Consider the following 25,988-nt stretch of genomic DNA (forward strand, 5'->3'; position numbering starts at 1 on the left):
CGCGCGCGCGCGCGCGCGCACACACACACACACACACACACACACACACACACACACACAAACAAACGGGAGGAACTGAACTGAGCAGAATCAAGTCCAATGCTGTGCAGAGCCTTCTGTGCTCACCTGGATCTGGGGCCTCCTGGGACTCCTAGTTTTTCACCATTGTGTCTCCAAAGTTTAGTTCTTAGCTGCTTTTGATTCTCCTCCTCCCTCATAAACACACACACACACACACACACACACACACACACACACACACGAAGCTTCTCATCTCACACACACAGCTGAGTGCTGCACAGGACAGACATCTGGCAGCCTACACAGCAAGTAGCTTTGCCACCAGCAACCGGTTCTCTGACATGGCCCTTCCCTTCTTCCTTAGCTTACCCATCTTCCCCATTTCTGGGGGTGTAGACCCAGCCCTCATGGAGCTCCCTCCAAATCCTGCAGTGCTTGTGATGCTGAGTCCACCTGACCTCTGAACTTCCTGCAACACCAGGAGATGATAGAGGCATCTCTGTGTTGTTATGGACCGCCTACCAGGCTCACAACACATGAAGGACAGAACAGTCAGGAGGCAGCGACCCTTTGACAAAGCAACCTATACTTTGAGTCTAGGACTCCTGAGGCCTCTACTTCACAACTGTGACTGTCCATAAGAAACAGGTGACAGAAGTCACAACTGCTAAGCATAATAGTGAAGTAAGAGAAGCTTCCAATATTCAGAAAACTGAGAGAGAGGCAACAGTTACATGTTGCATCACAAAATAACTAAAATGCACCAGTGATCACTGAACAACTCATTTCTTGTTTTTTGGGTTGGATTTTTTTTTTTTTTTTTTTTTTTTTTTGAGACAGAGTCTCTCTGTGTTAGCATTGGCTGTCCTGGACTAGCTCTGTAGACCAGGCTGGCCTCCAACTCACAGCAATCCGCCTGCCTCTGCCTCGTGAGTGCTGGGATTAAAGGTGTGCACCACCACGCCTGGTTGGACAACTCATTTCTTTCATTTCATTTTATTTTACAACTCATTTCAAAGAGTGCCCATCAATCATGCTCCTTCTACATTCAGGGGGAGACTCAGAGAGGCAAAAAAAAAAAAAAAGAAAAAAGAAAAAAGAAAAGAGCAGTGTCCTAATGTGTCACATGTTCTGCTGGCCAGACCCCAAAGGCCATACTGCACCAGGGACACCACCAAGCCACACAGCCCACATACATTCCACAGCTGCTGCGGCACACAAGCCACGCTGTACGTAGCTCATGTGATACTGGTGGGAACAAAGCTCTAGAAACAGCATTGCCCAGATAACTCATGAGCATAACCCAGGGGTAGACCGGGAGGCGGAAAATAAAGAACTAGAGTAAGTCACATGAGCTGTCAGGCAGGACTCAGGCCCAGCAGGGAGGGGCTGGGGAGGTCTCATGGTCGGTCTCGTGGCCAGGCTCGTGGCTCAGGAGGTTCTGAGAGAGCTAGGATAAAAAGAGGACAGGCCAAGAAGCAGTGAAGGACAAGGAGTCATGGATGCAGGGAGAGAAGGACTCGGAGATGGGAACGTCACGTGGGGCCTAAGGAAATAGCATCACTCTGCTAGGGATTGGGCAGAGCTAAAGGAAAGTAAGGAGCGAGGCTCTGTCAAACACAAAAGGACAGCTTGATAACACATGACTTCCTATCAGAAAACTGCATATCGCTGGGGACATGCTCCCTACTGGCCTGTATCCCTCTAGAGCAGACAAGGCAACCGCTACACCAAATGTCATGTCACAGCAAGCTGACACTGTCAGCCACAAAGGTCAATGAGGACAACTGAGTGAAGAGGGAGCACAGAGGCACTGAGGGAGGAGCCAGCAGCTGGTCCTCTTGGGGCAGAGTGCCCCTCCAACATGTGCTCCGCTATGCAGTCTAGACCATATGGACAGATGTTCACACACCAGGATGGCCATGTGGACGCTTGATGGCATCCCACTGCAACTGAGAACAGGTGGGGAATATTAGCAAATAACTAGCTGAGGGGCGGGAATTCTGGGCCCTTTATGTTCAGATAGAATGCTGATATTTCTCTGGTATGTGTCTTCATATGCTGTCAGCAAGGTTGGAAGGTCCACAGAGACCAGACATTAGAAGTGTAGTTTTCCTAGACCAGGCTGGCCCCTGGCCTGTGAGATGGTGACACTGGCAGCAGGTTGTCCCACAGAGATTTTTTTTTTTTTTTTTTTTTTTTGCTATGGAGGTAAAGAAATGAGAAAGCCAGGACTAGACATAGCTCATCTGGTCCAAGGATAGTGTCCTGTCTTGCTATGCCCTGTGCTGTGGCAGCAGCTGGGATATGCCCACAGTTGCCAACATACTCTCTCTCATACACACACCCCGCTGTCCACTCAGAGCTTGCCAGGCAGCTTCTGTGCTGTGTGGTGGGTACGACTCCAAGGTTTTTGTGGGTCCCACCCATTCCTGATCACAGAAAAGCGGTGGCTGATAGTCAGTAGACAGGTCCCCTTCCCTTTATAAAACAATGGCTGACTTTGACAGAGAGCCAAATGTCCAGGATCATTAAGAAGGTTATTAACCTTTTCAGGACCCCACAGTCAAACTAAGTAAGGGCCAGCCTTAGAGCAGGAGCAGTGAGTGTCCAAGACAGATTGGATGACAGATGCTGTGGTCCACAACCCAAACCCTCATTAACAAGTCCCCTCCCTGCCAGGTGGTGGTGGTACACACCTTTAATCCTGGCACTTGGGAGGCAAAGGCAGGCAGATCACTGTGAGTTCGAGGCCAGCCTGGTCTACAAAGTGAGTCCAGGATAGCCAAGGCTACACAGAGAAACCCTGTCTCGGGGAAAAAAAGTCCCCTCCCAGGTACCACAGTGCCCACCTAGCCTGCTACTTACTGTACTAGTCATACACCTGACCCAGGGACACACACGCTGCTCTGGGTGCCCCCACCATTCTGATAAGAGGCCCTGTTTATGGTGCAGCAGTCCTGAGAACATAAAAATGGTGCCCCAATCTGTTCTGGTTACAGGGCCATTTCACCCTAACCCCAGTGCCAGCCAGATAAGGCAAATACTCCTAAGCATCCTTGCCTATTCCGTTTGCAACTCTGGATGTGTCCCCATCAGCCTGTCACACCAGGGCCTGGCCAATCCTGGGCACAGCTTTGGACTCCTTATGACCAGCAATGATTTCCAAATCATTCTATGTACTTGGCCAGAGGGCCTAGTCAAAGCAATGAGGTCCACTCCTGAGTGTCAACTCCTTTAGATGACATGAGGACAAAAGCATTTAAAAGTCACTATCTCCTCAAGGCCAGCCTGCCCTACAGAGTGAGTTCCAGGACAGGCAGGGCTACACAGAGAGACCTTTGTTTCAGGAAAAACAACAAACAAACAACAACAACAACAAAACCCATATTAAAAACAATACTCAACGTTTAAATAGGACATTGTCATAAATTTAACACTGTTTCAGTTCAATAATCCTTCCCAAATGTGCACTGAAAATCTGTAAGTGAATTTGGCTTAAACCTCTGAACACTATGCTGACAACAAATTCTCCTGACCTTCTGCGCACTCCAGGGTGACTCATGTGAGTATGCAGCTCATCCTGCAACGAAAAGCCATCACATTCCAGAAAAATCAGCTGCCCTTGGCAGGTGAGGCTGGCCTACTGGTTCCTGGCATCGGGTTGAGTTTGCCAGAACCTTCTCCACAGCCTGCTGCAGTATTTGCCGTCACTGCATGGTCTCGTGGGTCATAGGGACACCAGATTCTCGAACTATTGGTTCTGCTCTATTTGTGTGCCCGAGTTGTGACCACAGCTCGCTGACAGGAAATCAGTGTCTGCTGACACTTGACTGTGATGTCCGATGCTCTTGGATGCCCACCCGTTTCCCACATGCCTCAAGGGAGGCACGGTTCCCCAGTGATACAGGTGCATACACATGTAAGCCCACACATATCAGACAAGGGTTAAGATAATGGAAATATGCTACTCAGTCGGGCCTCCCACAGCCACCTGGGAAACCCAGGGGATAAATATCAGGACAACAAACTGGACACAACGACACACACTTGTAATCCCAGCCTGCGCAATTGGGATAAAAAGTTTATCATCAAGGCACAGCTGCTGCCTGTGGCTCTCCAAAACCTTGAGGTCTGGTGTGACAGGGTGAACGAGGGTTGAGACAGGGTAAACGAGGGTTGAGACAAGACAGCAGCACCCCCAGTGGCACTAGCAACATTCATATGTCACCCAAAGTCTGAGGCTATATTCCCCATGGAAAATAGGTACGAAGTGGCTCCAAGCACCGTAGCCTGTATGTACCCAGTTTGTACAGGAACCTGAGCAACAAGGGTGCCCAAAAGTGCTGGATGAGGAACACGCCTCATTGCCTGACACATTTCCCTGGCAACAGGCCACGCCGCAGCATTTGCCATGTGAACACTTGGCCGCTATTAAAACTCTGCACACAGGCCCCTGGGATTGCAGAAATGCCACGTAGGTCATGATTCTCTGAGTAATGAGAGCGGCCAATCTGTCTGGTCCCTTCGTGCTGGGCTCTTCCACCCTGATGCAAACTGTGCCCTTTGCATCAACAAGGACGCTGACAACAAAGGGATCCAGACACGGGGAGTCACCAAATGGAAGCTCTGAGGTGGCTGTGTGCTTCACACCTGCTGCGGCATGCCTGAAGCCTTTGATTAAGTGCACAGATGGAAGCTCTTGGGGGAGAGCCAAATCCAGAGCCGAAAAGCTTTGTGTCTGAAGCTTAAAACTACAAGCTGTGCTCGGTTGACAGAATGTGGAGCAACGAAGAAAGGCAGAGCCCAGAAAATGGGTCAGTAGGAACAATCTATTCTGAAAACACAGACACCTTCGACTCCCGGGACGGACTAGATGTGCCTTTCCTTGTTCTTTGTTCTTGGATGTTAGATATGAAACCCACATGAGAAGCCTCAGAGGAGAAGAGGGACAAAGCAGCTACCTGGGGTTTGGGGCAGGAGAAGGACCCAACGGTTTCCTTTTGCACCACAGAGCTCTGATCTGGAATGGAAGAAACCACAGTCGGAAACACCAGTGTGCACAGACAAGAGTGTCAACACAAGCCAGCTCCTGCAGCCACAGGCCAGGGCAGGGGTGGCCTCTCAGAACACAGCCTTGACCAAGAACCGCCACACCCGACTGAAAAGGCTAAGCCTGCTATTCCAACCGAGCCAGCTGTACTGAGGAATGCAGTGCAGACTTCAAGCTAGGACCTCGGTGATGATAACCATTCATAAAAGAAAGCAGGGGTGGACATACTAATAACACATAGACCTCAAGCCAAAGGAAGGCTCCAGAGATGAGGGCTCCATTTTATAAAGACAAGATATGTCCTCAGGGAAGCAGAGGCAGGTGGATCACTGTGAGTTCAAGGCAAGCCTCGTCTACAAATCGGGTCCAGGAGAGCCAAAGCTACACAGAGAAACCCTGTTTTGAAAAACAAACAACAACAAAAGAGACCAGATGCAGCAAGCCTCTATTCATGCGGCAAAAACAGCTGCAGAATATGTAATGTGGAAATGGGTAAAACTAGTGGGAGAAATAAATGAATTCCACTGTACGGAGCACCTCAACAACAGACAGAACACTGGTCTGGAAAAGCAGACAGTGTACAGAACTCAACACTGCCTTCAAGCTTCAAGGGCACTCCTTTAAAGGTGGCAGGGTACATTCTTTCTGGGAGCCCTCAAAACATACACCAAAACTGACACAGTCTAGGGGGTCTTGATCAGGCTTGTTTTCTCTGCTACTTAAAGAATTAAAAGTTGGTGCCGGGCGTGGTATTGCACGCCTTTAATCCCAGCACTCGGGAGGCAGAGGCAGGCGAATCACTGTGAGTTCGAGGCCAGCCTGGTCTACAAAGCGAGTCCAGGACAGCCAAGGCTACACAGAGAGACCCTGTCTCGAACCCCCCCCCCCAAAAAAAAAGTTGGAAAAAATTCTGAAGTGTAGTGTCCAGCAGCAGAGACATCTCAGGCACCATAGACAGAATCAGCAGTTGAAGAACAGTGTTTTAGGGGAGCGAGGAAGCACACACATGCAGCAGACACATACACACAAAGAAACACCGTCTGCAAGCAGAAAAGCAGGAAAGTGGAAAGTCTTTTCTGGAGGACTGAGCTTTTAAAGCCACTGAAGGGTTTTCCTCCCCTATTTATGAGCTGGTCAGTTTGAGGAAAACAAGGCTGATTGATTAGCTTGGAACTATCATGTAGCATGCCCTAAACAGGCCTTGAACTTGTTGGAGCCAGTCTGTAAGCAGTGACCTTCTGGTGGGAAACAAAGGCTTACAAAGCACTTTGTTTTAAGCTGCTAGACTTTGGTCTCAAGTCATGAGGGCGAGGAAGAAGCTGGCCATCTTGGATAGCGTCAACTTTATTACACAGCCATGGCCTCTCTCCCTATCTGTTGGTCCAACAGGGAGTCTTGCTTAACTTCTAGTCTCTCAAAACCATCTCTCTAACCAGTAGACTCCAAAATATACTTCCAACATCTACCTTCTTAGGAGCCCCTGGGCTATACAGAGCTGTCCTCCAAGCAAAACAGGCACCGCTGTGAGATCGTCTGTGCCTGCTGGCAAGGACCCATCCATGAAGGCCAGAGGACTATTGGCATTTCCTCAGGGAAGGAGGGGTTGGGGAGGGTCACTGGAGCTCTGTGGCAGGTATCTGCAAGGGGAAACCCATAAGGGCAGGGTGGACTCGGCCACTCTGAGAAACTGCAACTTCTTCGGCAGTGAAGCCTCAGGCCCCCTGTGGCTTGGATTCACACATCTCCTACAGGGCCAGTTCTGTTCATAGAAACTTGAATCAACTGTATACAAGTTTGCCTTAATTGCAACTGGTGGGGGTGAGATGGGGTGATTCTAGGGAGGGGCTAAAATGTGTAAGGCTGGGGAAGGCAAAGAGGAAGGAGCCATGGCAGGTGCAAACCTTCCAGGGTGGCTACTTTCGGAGGGGGAGAGGGGTCACCCACACTCCTGCCTATATCTTCTCACCTATGCTTTTTTGTTTTTGTTTGTTTGTTTGTTGTTTTTTGAGACAGGGTTTCTCTGTATAGCCGTGCTTGTCCTGGATTTGTCATCTATGCTTTCTAAGTAAGCCTACTAAACTCATTGGTTCTCTGGGGTGAATTTCGGTATCGTGGACTTTGGTTTATCATTAGGACCTTATGGAGAGAGGGGTGACATTGCCTAGTGCCCCCTCAGGATGAAAATTCTTGCAGCACTGCAGCACACCAGGGCAGACCCTTGCCTTGATTGTGAACTTCAGTTGATTCAGGTTTCTATGAACAGAACTGGCCCTGCAGGAGATGTGTGAATCCAAGCCACAGGGGGCTGAGGCTTTACTGCTGAAGAAGATGAAGTTTCTCAGAGTGGCCGAGTCCACCCTGGCCTTATGGGTTTCCCCTTGCAGATACCTGCCAAAACTGGGAGGGAGCCCCAAGTAAGCATGTTCCCCAAAAAGAAGCAACAATTTGTCAGCCTTCAGGCTTTTGTTGTTGTTGTTGTTGCTGTTGTTGTTTGTTTGTTTTGTTTGTTTTAAGTTAAGCTGTTTTTAGTCACCTGGATTCACTGCTTTGACAAGACAACACACTATTAGTCCCTCTTTGCTAAAAAATTACTAAGAGCAGGGAGGGACTGGCAGGCTACAAACACGGCCTCAATTCAGGCGGCTGGCTGCCTTTGTAAATACAGCTTTATTGGCACACAGCCATAACCCTTGGTTGACATAGTGTCTGTGGCGGCTTATACACTCAAAACACAGGGCTAAGTAACTGGATGGCCTATGGAGCCAAAGAAGCCTCTGTTAGTCCCTTTTAGACAATGCTTGCCTTAAGGGACACACTTTATTTTTTGTTTGAGACAGGGTCTATCTAGCAGCTGGCCCAGGTGGCCTGGCACTTTTCAGGCCTTTTAGTCTCAGTGAGCTGGGATTATAGGCAGGGATCACCTTGCCCACTAGCTGGCCTATTTTAGATTGCCAAAAGTTAAGCATGAAACCCAGTCAGAATGATCACACCTTTATGACTATTTAAGGACCGCAGAGACTGGTCATCTCTCAAGAGCCACTGAAACAGCAGCAGAAGCTGCTGCCTGGATGCCCAGGAGACTGTGAAGCCTGCAACCCAAAGGTCTCCCGGTCACTGGACTGATCTGGAAGGAGATTGTTTTTGATGTAGGTTGACATGATTGCCGTTTATTTCCCGCGCAGATACTCAGAGGAAATGTTTGCGCTGTCGGCTTTCTGTAAATTGATCATTTCTGTTGCTTCTGACCTCATAAAGGGAAGTCTGCACTGCCCTGTTAGGTTGATACCTCAAAGGCAGCACTTTACACAAGTGCCCTTTCAAGGCGGGGCATTGCAGGGGTTTTGCACATACCAGTCAGCCTCCTCACACGGGGGGGGGGGGGGGGGCTGACCCTGGCTTCCATCCCACATTCCTTCAGAGGGAAGAAAAGGTGGGTGGCCATCCCCCAGCAAGAAATCACCGGAAGCCCCCTCCTCCCTCTCCTGCTTCTCACTCGCGATGACCTCTGTAATCCCACCAGTGTGATGCTGCTGCAAGTTCCGATCCTGGTGGGAGAGTACTGGGGGTCCTGAGCCAGGAGCCGAAGCCCTCCTGACAGAGGGCCTGAAGTCTGCCCCTACTGCTGCCTGAGGATAGTGAGCTGTCCTTCACACCCTGTCCTGTAAGCATCCACTCAGGGGGTGGGGGGAGGGGGAGTCCTTGAAGAGTGAGGAGGCAGATGGAAGAGGACTCTGGCAAGGATAAGAGGGAGATAAGAGCACTGCAAGAGACATCACAAAAAGAAATGCCTGGCAGAGGAGAAGGGCCCTGAAGGGCAAAGCACATTTTGAGTCCTGAATGTCGGGAGTGAGACTCAGGCTGACATGGGAAAATAGAAGGAAAACCACCTTGGTTAGAGACATGCCAGGGACCCAGGGCATCACCAGTGGCTCAGCTGAGCTGGGAAGCAGATGTGGGGTCCGGGGCTAAGGTCAGGGTTGAATAATGGAAGAAGGTGCAGGACGTGCCCCCTTGGAATGTGGGCAGCTGTGTTTACAGAGAGGGATGTCACACACCCACAGCTCTGACAAGCCAGCAGGGCTGAACTGGGTGAATTTTTCCCCTAAAGTTTCCCACCCACCACAGGAGTGTCCCAGAAGGGAGGACACAGTGAACGTAAAGAATCCAGGGCCAAGGTCAGAGGCAGGAAGTCAGTGAGCTTGTAGGCAGCAGCTGTCTGAAGCAGTCTGTGGCCAAAAGACTAGAACTGGGTTCAGGGAGAATAGAGGGGAGTGAAGCCAGGGGAAAGCCGACATGCAGGAGAGCCCACCTACAAGAGCGGCCAGCTCATGGTCCCCTGTGTTGTGTGAGACATTGGCTGTCTCCACTTTGACGGTGAGAACCAGCTCTTAAGTGAAAGCAGAGACAGCTCTTTCCCTCGGCTGGCAGCGTGGAGGCCACACAATGCCTGGAGTCCCTGTAAAAGGTTAAGCCGGCAGGAGTGTCAGAGCTCTGGCAGCTTTCCTCAAGTTCCCAGATGGGTAGACACAGTCATGCTGTCCTAACATAACATGCTTGCTCCCTGTGATGAGAACTGGCTCCACATGCCAGGTGTTTCCACACCACAGGGCCTGTACCAGCAGTACTGGAGTTGATTCCATGGTCACGATCAATGGGGGGTCCACTGAGAAATGGCCCAGCCATGTCCTTTAGGCCCTACAAGGGCTGAAAATGGGAGAAAAGGACCAATATGAGGGCCTCAAGCTAACATCTCAAGGACACATCTGGTCAGGTGGCAGCTGCCAAGGAGAAGCATCAGAACTAAGGGGTTCGCGTTAATGAGTTGCCAGAGAGAAAGGGGAGGGGACGCCAAGAATGCGGGCAGGTTGGGGAACGTACAGTAAAAATATTGGCAAGGTCTCAGCAAACACAGACACCGTATCTCCAAAAGTAAGGAGCGCCCTACAAACTTGATGTTTCATTTTCTTAGGATACATGATCAAAGATGGAATTCAGGGTGTGGAGTGGAGTTTGTTAGTAGAGCGGACACTTAGCATGCGTGAGGCCCTAGGATTCACCTTCAGTGTCAAGAAAGGAGAGAGAGAGAGAGAGAGAGAGAGAGAGAGAGAGAGAGAGAGAGAGAGAGAGAGAGAGAGAGAGAGATGTTAAGTCAAAGAGAACTATTTTCATATTTTCAAGATATTGAGATTGCTTTCCAAAATCAGCAGAGCAGTTCCGGCTCCAGTCCTTCCACTGCATGCCCCACCCCCCCACCCCATGGGTTCCTGAGATACCTGCAGCACCTCCATTGGGACACTCTTCAGTTCAACCTCCCAGTCCACAGGCTGTGGACAGCATCACTGTGGCATCCACGCAGGTGCTTAGCCTCCACCCTCAATCATCTGTTTATCTTCTATTTACTTGTCATCTACCTACCTATCAATAATCTATCATTTACCTATTTATCAGCAATTAATCGATTATCTATCAGTCATCTTTTTATTGATATGTCTACCAGTGGTCTACCATTTATTTATCTTTCTACCATCCACTTATGTATCAATAATTTATCTACCAGTCACCTAGCCAACTATTATCTATCCTTCTACTTACTGCCATTGCTCAGATGACATGTCTATGTCTCTCAGTGTTTTGGAGACAAGGTCTTGCTGTGTAACCCAGGCTGGCTTTGAATTCATTTCCTCCTGTCTCCATCTCTCAAGTCCATTTCCGTGGCTGGCTCTACTGTCCTACCAATTTTGTTTTGTTTTGAAATAGGGACTCACTCTATAGTTCAAGATAGCCCTGGTGGTGACCCCTTATCTCCAAAGTCCTGGGATTAGACACATGTGCCATGAGACCTAGCTTTAGTTTTCACAGATGCTTAAAAGTTTTTAACTTTGTAAGCTTTGCCATTGTATTTGGTTTGTTTGTTTGTTTGTTTCTTGTTTTTTTTTTTTTTTTTTTTTTTTGCCATTGTATTTGTGTGTGTGTGTGCTCATGCACAGGATTTCTCTGCATAGCCCTGGCTGGTCCTGTAGACCAGGCTGGCCTCCTGAATGCTGGGATTAAAGGTGTGCACCACCACTGCCAGGCATCTTACTGATGTTTTACAATTTTCATGTAGTCATACAGTTTAGCCTTTCTTGTTTCCTCGTAGGCTAGGAAGGCCTTTCCCTCATCCACAGCTTCTCAAGTTTCTTGTAGAAATTTGCTTTTATATAAACATCTATAATCCCCCTGACTGTGACTTTAACAAACTTCTTCTCACTAATCATTTACAAAGGTGTCAGAGAGTCCAGTAGGATCCATGCCTATACTTCTACCATATGGGAGGCTAAAGTAGGTGGATTGCTTCAATTGTGAGGCCAACCTGGGCTACATAGACCAGGCTGGGCTGTAGCATAAGACTCGATCTCAAAACAGCAACAACCAAAGGGTAGTAAGGGTTTTTCACACACAAGAAACCACAACAAATCAAATGCAGATCTTGAAACAGTCCTTTTCTGTAATCTAGCTTGATCCAGCTTTCTCCTTTAAAGCTGCACCCAAGGGAGAGGAAAGCAGATGTCCCCAAAGGATCCCAGAATTCTTACTCACACAGTCAAAGATGGGAACAAGTCCAAGAGTGCACCAATGTATAAATTATGTGTGTGTGCGGGTACATGCCTGTACACACACACACACACACATACACACACACACACACACACACACACACACCACACACCACAGCTACACGGTGTTTAAAGCCAGTAAAGAGAGCTGGAGCTGTGGGTAGTTTGGCTGTGTGGCTGTGTTTCTGTGAGGCACCTGCAGAGTGAAACCCATCCCTTGGAGACAGCTGGGCAGAGAGCACTGCCCCAGCATTGCAGGGAGGGGACGGGAGGTGGGGGGAGGTTCTGGCCTGTGACTCCTGTACCCTGCCTTGGCAATGCTTACACAGGTGCAGAGTTATCAAAAACACATCGAACTGTGCCCTTAAAATATGAGGATTTTATCGCAGCCGAATCAGATCTCAGTGAAGCTGCTCTTTAAAACAAAACAAAACCAACAACATTTTACAGCAACAAGCTATAGCTTCTCCCCCTGCTCCCCCCACCCCCACATTTGCATACACAGAAACACCAAGCATTAAGTATGTATGATACTAAAGTAATTCTTTCTGCTTTCTAGACTTTTTTTAAAATTTAAAATTATGGCTCTGTGTGTGAGAGTGTGTGCAGGTGAGTACAGGCGCCCCCTGAAGCTAGAAGCATTGAACCTTTCTAGTGCTATAGCTACAGGTGGTTAGCAGCTGCCGCATGTGGGTACTGGGAATCAAACTCAGGTCCTCTGCAAGAGCAGGGCATGCTCTTAACCACTGAACCACCTCTCCAGCCCCTACTTTCAGGATTTTATTAAACCAGCACTTTTTTTTTTCCCCAACAGGATGCTGGTGACCCATCCTAGGGCCTGGTGTGTTCGAGGTAAGCACCTCTACAGCTGAGCTATATACCCTTAGTCCCATGATTTATTTTTGTAAGCTCGCTTGTTCTTGGCTCATGGTGGGGAGCGATGAGGATATAGGCAAAGACCTCAGTGGCTTGCATGTAAGCTCATCTGCCAGCTTTGGGGCACCCAAGTGGGGGTTGGTAGAAGACAAAGGAGGTTCTCCCTACAAAGGTGGGGCCTAGGCGGTGGCTGCAGTGTCATCCTTGAGCTTCCAACATACTCAGACACACAGCCCATACACTGGAAGAACAAATGCAGAATTGATAGCGCACCGTACTGCAGCCTGGGGGAGAAGCCCAGACGGTCCAGACTGTCTCAAGTTCAACTAGTGACCCACTTAGAGAAGCAACGTCCCCCACACCTCTCATTTCCTGTTTTTAGTCTGCTCCACTTCCGCTCAGGCTGTGGCCTGGAGAAGCACTTGCTGGCTCAGCTTCCTCCTAAACTGATCTCCCCCCTCCTAGGATTGAGTCCTAATCTCTGTTGCTGGGTACTTGGCATACAGCGTGTGACACTTGTCTCAGAAAGGGTATGTGCCCGGGTTTAGAGCCTGATCTTGCCATGCTCCAGGCACCTAGGGAAAAAGCAGCTCTTGTATGCCAGTTCTCATGGCTACAGCGGGTGAAAATGAAGGAGGAGCTGTGCAACCCAGCTGGTTGCACAGTGTCCCTAAGGGCTGCCCTGGAGTTCCAGGACTGCTAGTCTCTCACATGTCCTACAATCTGTTTTTGCACAACCTTCTGCCCAGGGTTCCCAGCCCAGGCAATTGAGGTGTGTCCAGACACACCTGGGGAGTGGCAAGTTGGAAGTGCCACTGGCTAACTGAATTAAATGTGCCGTGAAGTGCTCATAGCCTGCCCTTCTGACTCCACAGACTTCAAGCTCGCCTTATTCTAAAGTAGGCCTAATTATTTAAGGGGGATGGGGGGGCATCTCGGTTCCCCCTCCCCCTCCTAAGCCACTGTTTGCCAACTTGATTTTTTGTTTTGTTTTGTTTTTTAATTCACATGGAGCCAGAGAACACCAGGGAAAGGGGAAGCAAGCAGGGTACTTTCTGAGGCAGCCCTACCAACTGGTCCCTCACACGCAACCCTAGAGAGGACGGGTCTGTCGGGCTGCTACCCAAGTGGCTATAGATGAGCCTACACAAAAATGACTGCACACTTCACAAGGGTGATGCAATACCCACAGAGCCGGCCAGCTGTGCAAGCCGCCTGCCAGCAACAACAAGCCGAGTAAAGGCAGACAGACACTGCCAGCAAACCAAACCTAGAATGTGGGCACCGGAAACCATAATAACAGCTGACCAACTGTGCCAACGAGGACAGTGATCAAGGAATGATGTCCTACCCCACATCCCATGAAGTGGGCGGGGGCGGGTCTTGTCCACGTCTTCACAGCCTCCCTGACCAAAACCGAGACCGGTGCTATCTCCTGGAACTGCGTTTATTCGGCCTCAGGCCCTAGCTGGGTCAGTAGAGGGTCCATCTGGTGTGTAGGACACAGAGCAGAGGCCTGCAGCTCACACATACTGAGTCACCCGGCGTAAACAGCATTCTTATCGTAAGCCTAGACTCTAGGCCCTAGAGGCTTACCTGAAATTCAACCCACTCAGGCCTAGGCAGAACAGTAAGTAGTAAAGTCAGAGAACAAGAGAGATGTGGCCCCAGGAGGAGGTGCCAGGAGTACACAGGGAGACTTCAGCACAGAGCCACAGAAAGGCACTCTCAAGACAATGCTGCTTTTATCCCAAGCCAGAAACCAGGTTGGTCACGAGTCTCAGGCCACCTTAGCCCTACCTATCTTCAGCTCAGTCTTCAGAACCTCGCAGCACAGTGTCAGGGTACTTTCAGCCCTGACTACCCACAGGACACCAGAAAACCATTCTGGGTCAAATGAATGAATGAGTGAATGAGTGAATGAATGAATGAATGACAACCGGAACTCAGACTGCCCACCAGGGAGTCCTGACTTCCACTGCTCCCACAAGTTTTAATGGGGAAATCCATGCTTCTCCTGATGAACTGCATGTGCCACAAGCCTCTCATAGCCTGCCCTCCTGACTCCACAGACTTCAATCTCACCTTAGTGGAAAGTAGGCCTAATTCTTTCTGGGTGGCAAACACAGCAGGATGGCTCCCCCCACCCGCCTTCTAAGCCACAGTTTGCCAAATTGTTTGTTGCTTTTGTTTTTGTTTTTATTCCCATGGAGATGAGAGCCTCCTTGAGATGACAGTCCTGCCACTACACCCAACCTTGCCTACATGCACCATCCCCACCTAGACTGGACCAACTGCCTCTCTTCTACTTGGTCCTTCTTTTCTCTTCATCCTTCCTGAAGGGATCATCAGGCCTTTGTAAAGAATGAAGCCTGACACCTCCTTCCAGGGGCCCCCTTTACACCCACAATAAAGACCACAGCCCAATTCAGCCTGCCAGGCCGAAGGAGTCCCAGACCCTTAAATAGACACCCTATCCTCCAGCTGTCCCCCATCAACCGTGACCCCGATACACCCATGCCTCAAGGTTCTTCTTGTCTTTATCAGTCTCCCTCATCTCTCCAAGTTTCACTGGGCAAATGCCTCTGTGGAAGTGAGGCCTGCTCAGCCCACCAGGTACTGGCCAGGGACCCCATCCCTTTATGGCTCAAGAGAGATGCCCATACTCAGAGGCTCTTCTTGGGATCCAAGTCCATCAGACACACCTATCCCCCCCCCCCCCCGTGTCCCTCTGTGTCTTCTCAAGTGGAAAGGCCCCCATTGCATCGGAGACTTGACATGTGTTGATCCTGGGGTCCCAGGGCACAGCCCCAGCAGGCATTCAAGAGAAGCCTGCAGGGGATATTTGTTTGGTCCTAGACCCTGTGTTTAGCAAGCTCTAGGCCCTGGATTCCATCATCCCCAGGCAAAGAAAGAGGGAGAGAGAAAATAAACTAAAGTTAGGCTTGGTGGCACGCGTGACATAACATCTGTAATCACAGTTTGAGGCTGATCTGAGCCCCATAGGGAAAGCGTAAGGAAAGAAAAAAAGAAAAAGCGAGGGATAAATGGAACTGAATGCATCCGCAAGGCCAGCCCTGGGTGCCCCAACCCCTGGTGCCCACACACAACCTTCTGTAATCCTTCTTTTAGGAAAGACTGAATGACATCTTTATAAATCTCTGCCAATCCCTAGGCTATCAGACAGAGCTACAACAAAGGCCTGGGAAAGTGGCTCCAGTGTCCTTGAACCATCTCAGCCACGGCGGTGGTTGAAAGCAGGGTGCACACCCCAACAGAGAGTCAAAGCCTCGCTCAAGAGCCTAATCACAGGAAGTTCCTGCCAGGCGCCTCTAGGCTTCTCCCCAAAAGAAGCATGTGTCTATACTTGGGTTCACTGTATTGGAGGAAGGAGATGACAAGAAAACTGTCCTGTCTAGGTGTGCTAGCGCATCCTGACGACTACACCAGCAACAGATCTCCCCTGGGGTCCCGCGGATGCGCTAGGGGCTGCGGACGCTTGCCCTTCCCCTCCCCCCTACAGCACCTCCAGAGGCTTTGTCATCCCAGTTCCGGGAGTGTCCCGGGCCCCCAGCTCTGGGACTGTTCCCCGGCAGCGGTCGCGAAGAACTCAGACCACCCGGCACAAGAGCTCTGAGCCTCGCAGTCCCCGCGCCTCGGGTGCCAGGGCCGCCTCTTCTGTTCCCGGGGTCCCCTCCCTGCCGGGCCCGCCCCACCCGAGCCTGCCCAGAGCTCTTGGGCTACTCAGGCCCGGGGTGTATGCAGCGCCGGCCACACCAGCCCCATAGGGCCACACTCACCGGCATCGGGCGCGCAGGGCCCGGGTTCCGGACTCCGCCACCAGCGTAGCAGAGCCCGAGCGGGCTCCAGGCTGACCGCACAGCGTTGCTGTTTCACCCAGAGCACCGACTGCAGAGGTTCCGCCGCCCCCATCGCGCCCAGCGCGGCCGGCGCGGCCTCGTCCGCCGGGCGCGGGGCGCGCGGACGCCGAGGGGCGCGGGACCGTTAGCGGCCCCTGCAGTCGGTCCGGCGGTGGCGCGGAGAGGCGGGAGAGGGAGGCGGCGCTGCGTCACCCGGTACGCAGGGAGGGCGGCCGGGACCCGGGAGGAGGCGACCAGGGTTAGGGCAGGAGAATCTGGACTTGGGGACAGAGAAGGAGCAAAGGATCGAGAGAGCCTACGTTGGGGAGCAGAAAGGACCTAGGAAAGACCGGGAGGGGTCGGGGGTAGGGACTGAGAGGCCTGGGCGTGGGGTGTGCGGTGGGAGCTGCCCGGTGAGTTGAAGGTCCCAAAGCTGTGGCTCCCGTTGACTCTGGGCGCTCCTGGGTCTGCGGGCGCGACGGTCGGGGGAGGGCTACAATGACAGGCGGAGTCCCAGCCGCGAAGAAATGCTGCCCAGGCGGTGGAAAGCCTTGGGATTGCGCGTGTGCGCCCACGAGCGATGTGACCTTGGACATCCGTCTCTTTTTAGGTCTTGGTCTCCTGGCGGCGGGGGAGAGTCCTGCAGCTTGGCCCCCCGCAGGCAAAGGAAAGTTAGGAAGAATAGGGCAAGGGCTGCCTTGCAGGGGAGTTAAAGATGGTTCTGTGGATGGCTGTGGGTTACAACCACCAGAGAGATAGGAGATGGAGCCTTCGTATAGGTCACCTGACTGTTCCCTCCCTAACAGGCCTAAGGAACCTGATGTTACTTAATATGGGACAATCTCAACATGGCCGCCCTCAGGGAGGTCTCCCCCAGCTAAAGGTTCCCAAGACACAGCAGGGCAGTATTAAGCACTGCCCTCAAAGAGTGTCCACGCCTCTCTGAAAATTCTATGGAAATCTGTGAAAATTCTATGGGCATGCCGGCTTGTCCCTTACTGGGTCTCCAGTGTCTAAAATGGTCCCTTCACATAGTGTTATTACTTAGCCATTGGTTACATGATGACATCTGCTCAGAAATGCTAACTGGTCCAAGAGTGCAGAGCTGTGATGTAAAGGAGCTAAGCCTTACAGCAGGGTCAGCCTTCAAGAAGGCTGGAGAGGCCCCTGCCCTCCCCCTCAGCTCTCACTGCTGCTGCAGACTGGAGCAGAGCTGGCCAGGTCTACCTTTCCTGGCGACTGTGCCTGGTACCAGATGGTCAAGGTACAGGTCTGATCCTGTCAGTGCCTGGTGTCCAGCTGCAGCGTAGGAGAAGCCATGAATCACTAGCTTCCTGGAAGCCCAGCCCAGTTCTAGGCTCCCAGACAGCACTGGGGTGTTGGTTAGGCCCAGGCAGAATCCTAGCCCCACCCTTGAGCAAGCTGGATCCGATCTAGCCCAGTGGTTGGTGGAACAAATAAAGCAAGGGCTACTCTGCTTTTTCCTTCCACGGCTGTCCTGATGAGGCTTGGAGAATGCGGACACGAAACTTCTTTGAAACCTGGTGTCATTGCTAGGCGGGTGATGTTACGTCTAAGGGGTTGTGCCAGGCAAGGGCAGCAGGGGCTAGGGACTTGGAAGCAGCAGCCACTCTGAACCGCTTTTTCTGGCCTTCTTGCCCTGGCTGGCCTGGAACTCACTCTATATTGACCAGGTTGGTCTCAAAGATCTACCTGCCTCTGCCTCCCAAGTGCTGGCATTAAAGATATGAGCCACCGTGCCTAAGAAATCATGCACTTTGAGACAGGGTTTATCTGTGTAGCTTTGACTGTCCTGAACTCACTTTGTAGACCAGGCTGGCCTCGAATTCACAGAGACCCACCTGCCTCTGCCTCCTGAGTGCTGGGGTTAAAGGCGTGCGCCACCACTGTCCGGCTCCATGCACTGTTTTTCTTTGTTTTGATTTTTTTTGGTTTTGTTTTTCTTTTTTTTGAGACAGGGTTTCTCTGTGATAGTCTTGGCTGTTCTGGACTTGCTTTTGTAGACCAAGATGGCCTCAAACTTACAGTGATCCACCTGCCTCTGCCTCCCGAGTACTGGGATTAAAGGCATGTGCCACAATGCCCAGCCTCTGTACAATGTTTTTTAAGAATTCACACTGACCACAGAATTCCACTCCAGCCCTAGAGAAGTGCCATCCAGGAAGACATGGTCACACCGACCACACAATACTAAAGAACCTGAGGAGGGGCCCCTGTGTGCACTTACACCCTACTAGTGAGAACCAGGGTCCCCCAGTGGCTGCTGTGAGCTGAAGTGTACTCCTGATCTCGCCATTCGAATTCTGAAGCTCCAAGTTTGAGTGCCATAGATAGTGACTTAGTTGGAGACAGGGTCTTTAAAGAGGTGATGATTTAATGAGGTCTTTAGGGGGCTGGTGCGATAGCTTAGTCCGTAGACAGAGGACGCCACTTGGACTCCAAACACAACTTATCCACATATGTGCACCTGCACACACATGAGCACATGCTTGCAAACAAGTTAGACCCTTGGGGTAGGCTTAATCCAGCTTAACTGGTGTACTTAGTATAGGGAAGATTTGAACACAGGTGCTGAGGCTGTGTACATAGAACACGAACTTTTAGAAGCAGCAGAGGACTGGCCATCTGTAAGCCTCAGGAGACACCAGCCTGGTCGGACACTTGCTTTTATGTTTAATATATGACAATAAGATAAAATGGTAAGATAATAAAGCAATAAGGTACCAGACAGCAGATATTATGTTATAGAGGTTTATTAAATGAGCATGGGGGGAGAAAGGAAGGGGGGAGGGGTACCCCAGAGAGATAGAGAGAAAGGGACAGAGACAGAGAAAAAAGGGGTACAGGGGTAAGAGAGGAGTAAGAGTAAGAGGGGGAGGTGAGGTAGAACTGTCCTTTTATATAGTTCTGGGCAGGGCCACGGCCCCGTGGCAGGTAGGCAATGACATCACAGGTAGGCAGACTGAAGCAGAATCCTAGCACTTGCTCTTGGACTTCCTGCCTCTGTGAAGCAGTGCCAAGTGTTGAATTGAAGCAGCTAGTGGTTCTGTGGTGCCCTCGGCCAACTAGTGTGTTAGTCTGCCAGCCAGGGTAACTACAGTTCTAGGACTGGCTGGGGAGCCTGTGTCAAAAAGAGGGGCAGCCTAATGAGGGCTGTGCTCTGGGAAGACACACTTTGTGCTGCTGAGGTGAACAGTATGGAAGGGCCCAGGCCCTCTAGGATGTGGACCCGAGTGAGCACAGCATTTCGGGTGGAAGGAAAGGAGGCTTCTCTGTCCAGAGCAGCTGCCAGGCCTTTGCTGCCTGTGAGTCCCCTGGGGCTCATCAGTTGTTGAGTGTGAAAGCAGATGGCAGAGCAGCTGACAGGGCCTTGGAAACAGCCATGCAGCCCGGATCAGTTCTGGTATGTGGGCCTTTACACTACGAAACACACACAGCTCCCACGATAGTTTCTGAAACTACCTGGATAACCACTTTCCTGACTGGCATACCCTTCTCTTGCTGGGCCCCGCTCCAGACACCTTCTTACACGTCTATTTTGGAGGTTCCCATCCACCTGCCTTACTCACAGTCACCACTGCTGAGATGCTGCTGAGGCCCCTGACTGTCGTTGAACTTCAGCCTGTGCCTGGCTCCCTCCAGTCAATGATGCTCCAGCCTGTTGCTGGCCTGATGTATGCACAGCTGGCCCCAGGTTTAGAGGTGCCCTAGCTAGTCAAGAAGACCAGGGTGTAGGCTAAGTCCCAGCAGCCTAGAGCCCTCATGAGCTAGACACTCACCCCCTCCCTTGTCCCCTGTCATATGTCAAGCTTTTGACCTGATGCTCTGAGTCATGTAAATCTGAGCTTCTGACCAGCTGTGGCCAGCACCATCTCTCCTTGGGTCCAGGTTCTCTCATACACAAGCTGTCCAGCTCCTGAGATCCTATCTAGTCCCCCACGTTGCCACTAAACATGAGTGTCCCCACCCATTGGGTCGCCCACTAGAGAGGTCTTCCACTACCTGCAGCCCCTTCCAATTTAGCTCTTTCTGGGCTCTGAGCTCCCCTCCCCTCCCTCCAGGAACCCATACTCTTGTTTACACTTGGGCCTGCATCTTTATCTTCCCAGGCTTCCTCCCAGATGAGGTCAGCAGGATTAATTGACATCAGAAACTGGAACACTACTGGGTGGGGCCAGAGGATCTGGCAAGCCATACCCACAGGCTGCCAGGAATGCTGCCCTCTGCCCTCCACCCTCGAGGAAGAGCCTTTCAAGCATTACTTGTCAAAGCTGACCGCCTGGAAGAAATGCCCTGGGCTCCCCGAGGCCCAGCATTTGAGAGTCAGGCCTATGGGTCACAAAATGTGCAATTCTAACCAGATCTCAGGACCCAGGCAATGACTGGAAACAGCCATCTGTTCCATTTTACAAATGGCAAATGGAGACTCATGAATCCAAACTGACTTGCTCACGTGACCCAGGAAAGCGGTTAGATGGGAGGGTACCTTTCAGGCTCTCCTGCCCCCAACACCTCAGAGTTGAAATGAGAAGTTAGAAAGTGACATAAGACAGGCTCAGTGTTGTCAGTGGACATGCTTGCTCCTTGGGACAGCTAGTCCACCTTCAGGAGGGCAGGTAGGACAAGATTATTCTGGTAGAAGGGTCCTCTCCCATCCAAGACATCTAGGCGTGTAGGGTGAAAGAGCCTGGAAAGGCTTTGTGGTAGATCTGGCCAGAAAATTCTGTATTGGAGACAAAGATCAGGGGGTACTCCTCTGGAGAGTTGGGGGAGCACCTTGCCCAGGATGGGGGGATGGTGCTCAGAGACCAGACTTAGGTTTGCTTTGAGTCTGCAAGTTCCCCAGCCCTGGGGTGATGGATTCTGAGTAGGGACAGGAGCTGGATACTCTGTTTTAGGGGACGCTCATGTGATTTCCCAGAGTGTCGGGTCCCAAGGTGAGGCAACAGCTTTGTGAGCTTAGGAGTTGAGCCTAGGGTTATGAAGCTAGAACCAGAACTGGGAAAGAAGACAAATGCAAGAATCTGAGCCAGGACCCCCCAACTTCCCGTCAGACTGTTGGCCACTGACTGCATTCCTTTCCAGGTGGGGAGCATCCTGAGGAGTTGCCCAGGATGTCAGCTCACAAGGGGGCAGGTTTTCTCTATGGCAGCCTTTCTTGGGAAAAACACAACTCACTTAGGGAGTGAACTTGAGCTGGGTGGTGGTGGTGGCACATACATTTGATCCTAGCACTCAGGAGGCAGAGGCAGGAGGGTATCTGTGAGTCTACAGAGTGAGTTCTGGGACAGCTAGGGCTACAGAGAGTTCCCTCCCTGCAGCTGGAGGGGGAGGAGGGAAAGATGGACAGCCTTGTGGACCCACAGCTCTCGGCCATGACAGGGAGAGGGGACTGCTGGGAGCAGTCTAGGAGAGAACAGAATGTGTGCCTGCTTCTCCCAGGCTTCAGTATGTGCTATAATGTAGCCTTGACTCATTCCAGAGAGTTGAAGCGGCAACAATGTTCAGCTTTAGGAGTTGGGTAAAACTCACCACCAAAAATGCCGTTAAGTGCCACCTGTGATCCTCCAAGGTTCAGCCGAGGGACCTCTGCGCATTGGTAGTTGCTTGGGTGACCTTCGACTACTGGGGACCCTGATCTGAAGAAAGAGGTGGGAGGACCGACAGGCCATCGCTGTACCTTCATCGGCGCTTGGAGGAGCAGGGAGACCTTCAGTCTGTGCATGTTTTACTGGTCTTCTTGTGTTCAAGTGAAGCTGGAAGGAGAAAAACACCTTCAGACAAACCCAGGGTCTTGGAAGGAACACCCTTTGGAGAGAGTCATTTCAGAGAGATACCACAAGGCATGCCAGGCAACAAGCTTTGTAACACGGAGAATAAAGTAATGGATCCAACCCCAAACCAAAACCAAAAGAAAAATGTAAACGTTCAAAACGAAGAGAAAAAGATCAGTAGAAACTGAATGCCATTGAACTCGGTGCTCACGGATGGCAAAGAAGATGTGACCCTAAGAAAAGCCACACTAAAAAAATACTGCAGGGTAGTGCTGCCAGAGATGGATGGGTGGCTGCAAGGGTACCCGGAGAGATGAGGGGCAAACTCTACCACCCACAAAAGTCTGCCAGAAACATCCTGGAGGGAGTGAGGAAAGCTGAATTCAAAGTCGGGTGCTGCCCCTTGAGAATAGCGCTGATCACACGAGACCAGGAAGCCTCACTCTGCTCATCCCCATCATCTGCGGCTGGAGTGTGTGCGCGCAAGCGCGTGCACATGTGAGCACACACATATATACCCATGTCAGAGAGGCCAGAGGACAACTTGCAGGAGTCAGTTCTTTTTCATCTTGTGCATCATGGGGATCAAATCCAAGTCATCAGGCTGGGTACTTTTGCCTGCTCAACTGTTTTGCTGGCCCAGTAACCATCTCCACCCCTACCCTCGAGAAACCACTCCCCTATACTGTCCTCCTCCCAGGCTGTCACTTCTAGCATCTTCCATCAGTCCTTGTCACTCAGTTCTATGGAGGCCAGCCACTGCAGCTTTTGCAGAGGACAGGACCATACTCTCCTCTACAGAGATCTGTCTGTCAAAGGGTGACAGGGCTGCGACGCTCCAATCATCTGTTGTCAGTTAGGGACAAGGGCCCTTGTGGCTAACTTGGTAGAATTTTCAAGAGAAGATAGAAAACCACACTTTTTTGAGTGGCTCTAAAATAGCCATGGAAAGTGTTTTGCGGCCTGATAAATCCTGACACAGGTTGGGGCATCTGGAGGCCAGTCTGTGCCTACTGAATTAGCACCACAGAGTTAAGCTAGACATAAAAGGCTCAGTGGCAGAGATGGGTAAACACATGATAGCATTGTGTGTAAGTGCTCAGACAGGAAGGATACAGAGGTAACCTAAGGCCACAGGAAAACACAGATATTTACATTATGACTCATAACAGTAGCGAAATTACAGTTATGAAGTAGCAGTGACAATAATTTTATAGTTGGGAGGGGTCAAAGGGTCACAGCCTTAGGAAGGTTGAGAGCCACTGACTTAGAGTCCCAGTGCACTTCGGCTGCCACAAAACTACAGGCTGCATAGTTTCATTCACTCAAAGTCTCACGTTGTAAGCCAGACTGGCCTGGAACTCGCTACACAGCCCAGGCTAGCCTCAGACTTTCAGCAAATCTCCTGTGTCAGCCTCCTGAATGCTGGCACCACAGGCATGTGCCACCACACATGACTGAGACCTACTGGTTTACGGACAACTGGAATTCATCATTTTCATAATCTGGAGGCTGCATCCAGTGAAGGACTTTTCCTTCAGATAGGACAGAAAGGACAGAAGGATGAAAGGGAGGAACACACTGTCCTCTTGTGATGGACGAATAGGGAGGCGGAGAGGCCAATCACTAGATGCCAGGAGTGGCTGCCAGTATGATAACATGAACTACCTCTAGACATGGCCAACTGCACCCCCCAAAGAAATGCTGCCTTGGTACCTCGCTTCCATACTCTGTAAACACAGACACTAAAACCCACCGCGTGGGATGCCGCGCAGCTGCCCAGTGTTGCCAATGCACATACAGAGCTTGCTATAGTGTAGAGCTCACTAAATGAACTCATAAAGAGCCCAGAGTTTGGAGCACAGTGGAGACATTGGGGGTGTGGATGGGGGGTCATGAAATCATGATTTTCTGAGCCTGGTGTTGGGGATAATAGAAAGGCCTCAGGAATGATTGCCAGATTGAGACGGCAGCTGTGGACACACACATGCCCATCTGGAGGAGGGTGGGCCTTGGTGATGCTGAGAGGAAGAGCTTCCCAAGGACCAAAAGGCTGGTTCTTTAGAGGAACGAAGACTGGAGTTTGTAGATTGTAAAACAAACACTGTGGTAGCGGCGCACACCTTTAATCCCAGCATTTGGGAGGAAGAGGCAGGCAGATCTCTGAGTTCAAGGCCAGCCTAGTCTACAGGAGTTCCAGGACAGCCAGGGCAACACAGAGAAGCCCTGTCTCAACTCCACCCCCATCTCCCTAAACATAGACACCAGGGAGAGCCACGCAAAGACAATTTGGGCTGGCTAGGGCTACCACTTGCTTGCTGGGACATTTCTGGGCATTTCATCACTACAAGTCTTACATCCCGTCTTTAGGAAACTTTTCTCCCATCACTCCAGTCATTCTGATTCTAGGTCCCACAGCCTTCCTCAGAGATGAAGCCTGCCTGCTGGCCCAGCCACCTCTATTCTTGTCAGGCTCCTTGCATTCACACCAGGCTGGTGACCTCATTTAGGCACCTAGCAGAAATAGAGCAGCAGCTCTAATTAGCTCATCAGCAGGGATTATAAATGGGCCAGAGCCACTGACATTCCGGGATGTGGAAAATTCCATCCGCTCTTCCTCAAGTAGTGGGCAGGAGTGTGAGGTCCCTTCCACTGGGTATGCATCAAATTTGTGCCGCTTGCTCAGGAATGCATTTAGAGTTGGGAAGCATAGCCCCTGCCAACCCCACCTGCCCCCTGCCTCCCCCAACCCCCCAGAGATGCTGATTCCATAGGTTTGCGGCTGGACCAGGGGAGACACTGCATATTTCACATACTCCTCAGTGGCCTTCGCACTGGGCAGTATAACAGCAGCAGGGGGGTAAAGGGGGGAAGGGAGGGGGATGGGTTATAGTGTCTCATCTGAGGGCAGGGGCCCAATGCACTCGTTTACAGCTCTCACCTCAAAAGACAGTTGAGGGGCTCAGTGTCTGAGTAGTACTTCCCCTGGCCGGAAGCCGAGGGACCTCTGTAGTCCCAGCTAGGTTATGTTGGCCTTTCCTGTCTCTTGTTTGTCTCTTTCCCTTGGAAGCAGACAAGAGAATACAGGAATCCAGGGGGGTCTCTCTGGTCTGTGCTGACTGTGGGGATTGGGCTGTGCCCCCACATCCAAGCAGAAGCTTGGCTCTCAGTGAACAGAGCCCGGGCTGCTGGGCTGCCTGTGGGTAGCTGTTCCTGGGGTGCCAGAATGCAGATCAGTCTCTATTAGGAATGGCCATCTGACCTGACGCCAACTGTGCTGGAGCTGAGAGGGTGGCCTCAGCAAGTGCCCCCCAACTGTGCCAAGGCTGAGAGGGTGGCCTCAGCAAGTGTTCCCCCACGCCCTGTTCCTTCACATACTTCCATTTCCTCTGGCCACCACCCTCTCTTCCATGTCCTGCCTCTAATCCTCTCTTTTGTCTGCCTCCCTCAGAGGGAGGAGGGTGCTCTCTCTGGCCAGAGTGGAGAGGCAGAGATGGGGTGCAGCCCAGCAGCATTAAAGCAATCACAAAGCCCCGGGTTTCATCTCCACCCCTGTGAAAATAAATGAACAAATTAATAATTAACTGCTTAAAATAAAAACAAAGAGTGGAGCTGGGGAGATGATGCCTATGGAAACTTGCTAGCCACAAAAACATGAGGGTCTGAATTTGCATCCCAGAACCCACTTAAAAAGGCTAGGTGAAGTGGATGTGCTTGTAATTCCGGAGCTGAGGAGGTATAGATGGGGCTCCCTGAGGTTTGCTCAGGTTTAGTGAAAGACAACATC

At 51.1% G+C, this 25,988-nt stretch overlaps 1 protein-coding gene across 1 annotated transcript in view; it reads right to left on the reverse strand.

The window, feature by feature from the left end:
* Cerk (ceramide kinase) overlaps positions 1 to 16,551 on the reverse strand; it is a gene marked incomplete at its 5' end in the record, with an annotated part of 40,413 nt that extends 23,862 nt beyond the window's left edge. The window contains one exon of the mRNA XM_051159372.1: positions 16,347 to 16,551. Within this exon, the coding sequence (XP_051015329.1) occupies positions 16,347 to 16,551 (205 nt within the window). The remainder of the gene's footprint in view (positions 1 to 16,346) is intronic.
* Between the last annotated feature and the right edge of the window lie 9,437 nt (positions 16,552 to 25,988).

The sequence above is a fragment of the Acomys russatus genome, chromosome 17 (genome assembly GCF_903995435.1).
Source record: "Acomys russatus chromosome 17, mAcoRus1.1, whole genome shotgun sequence".
NCBI classification, from domain to species: Eukaryota; Metazoa; Chordata; class Mammalia; order Rodentia; family Muridae; genus Acomys; species Acomys russatus.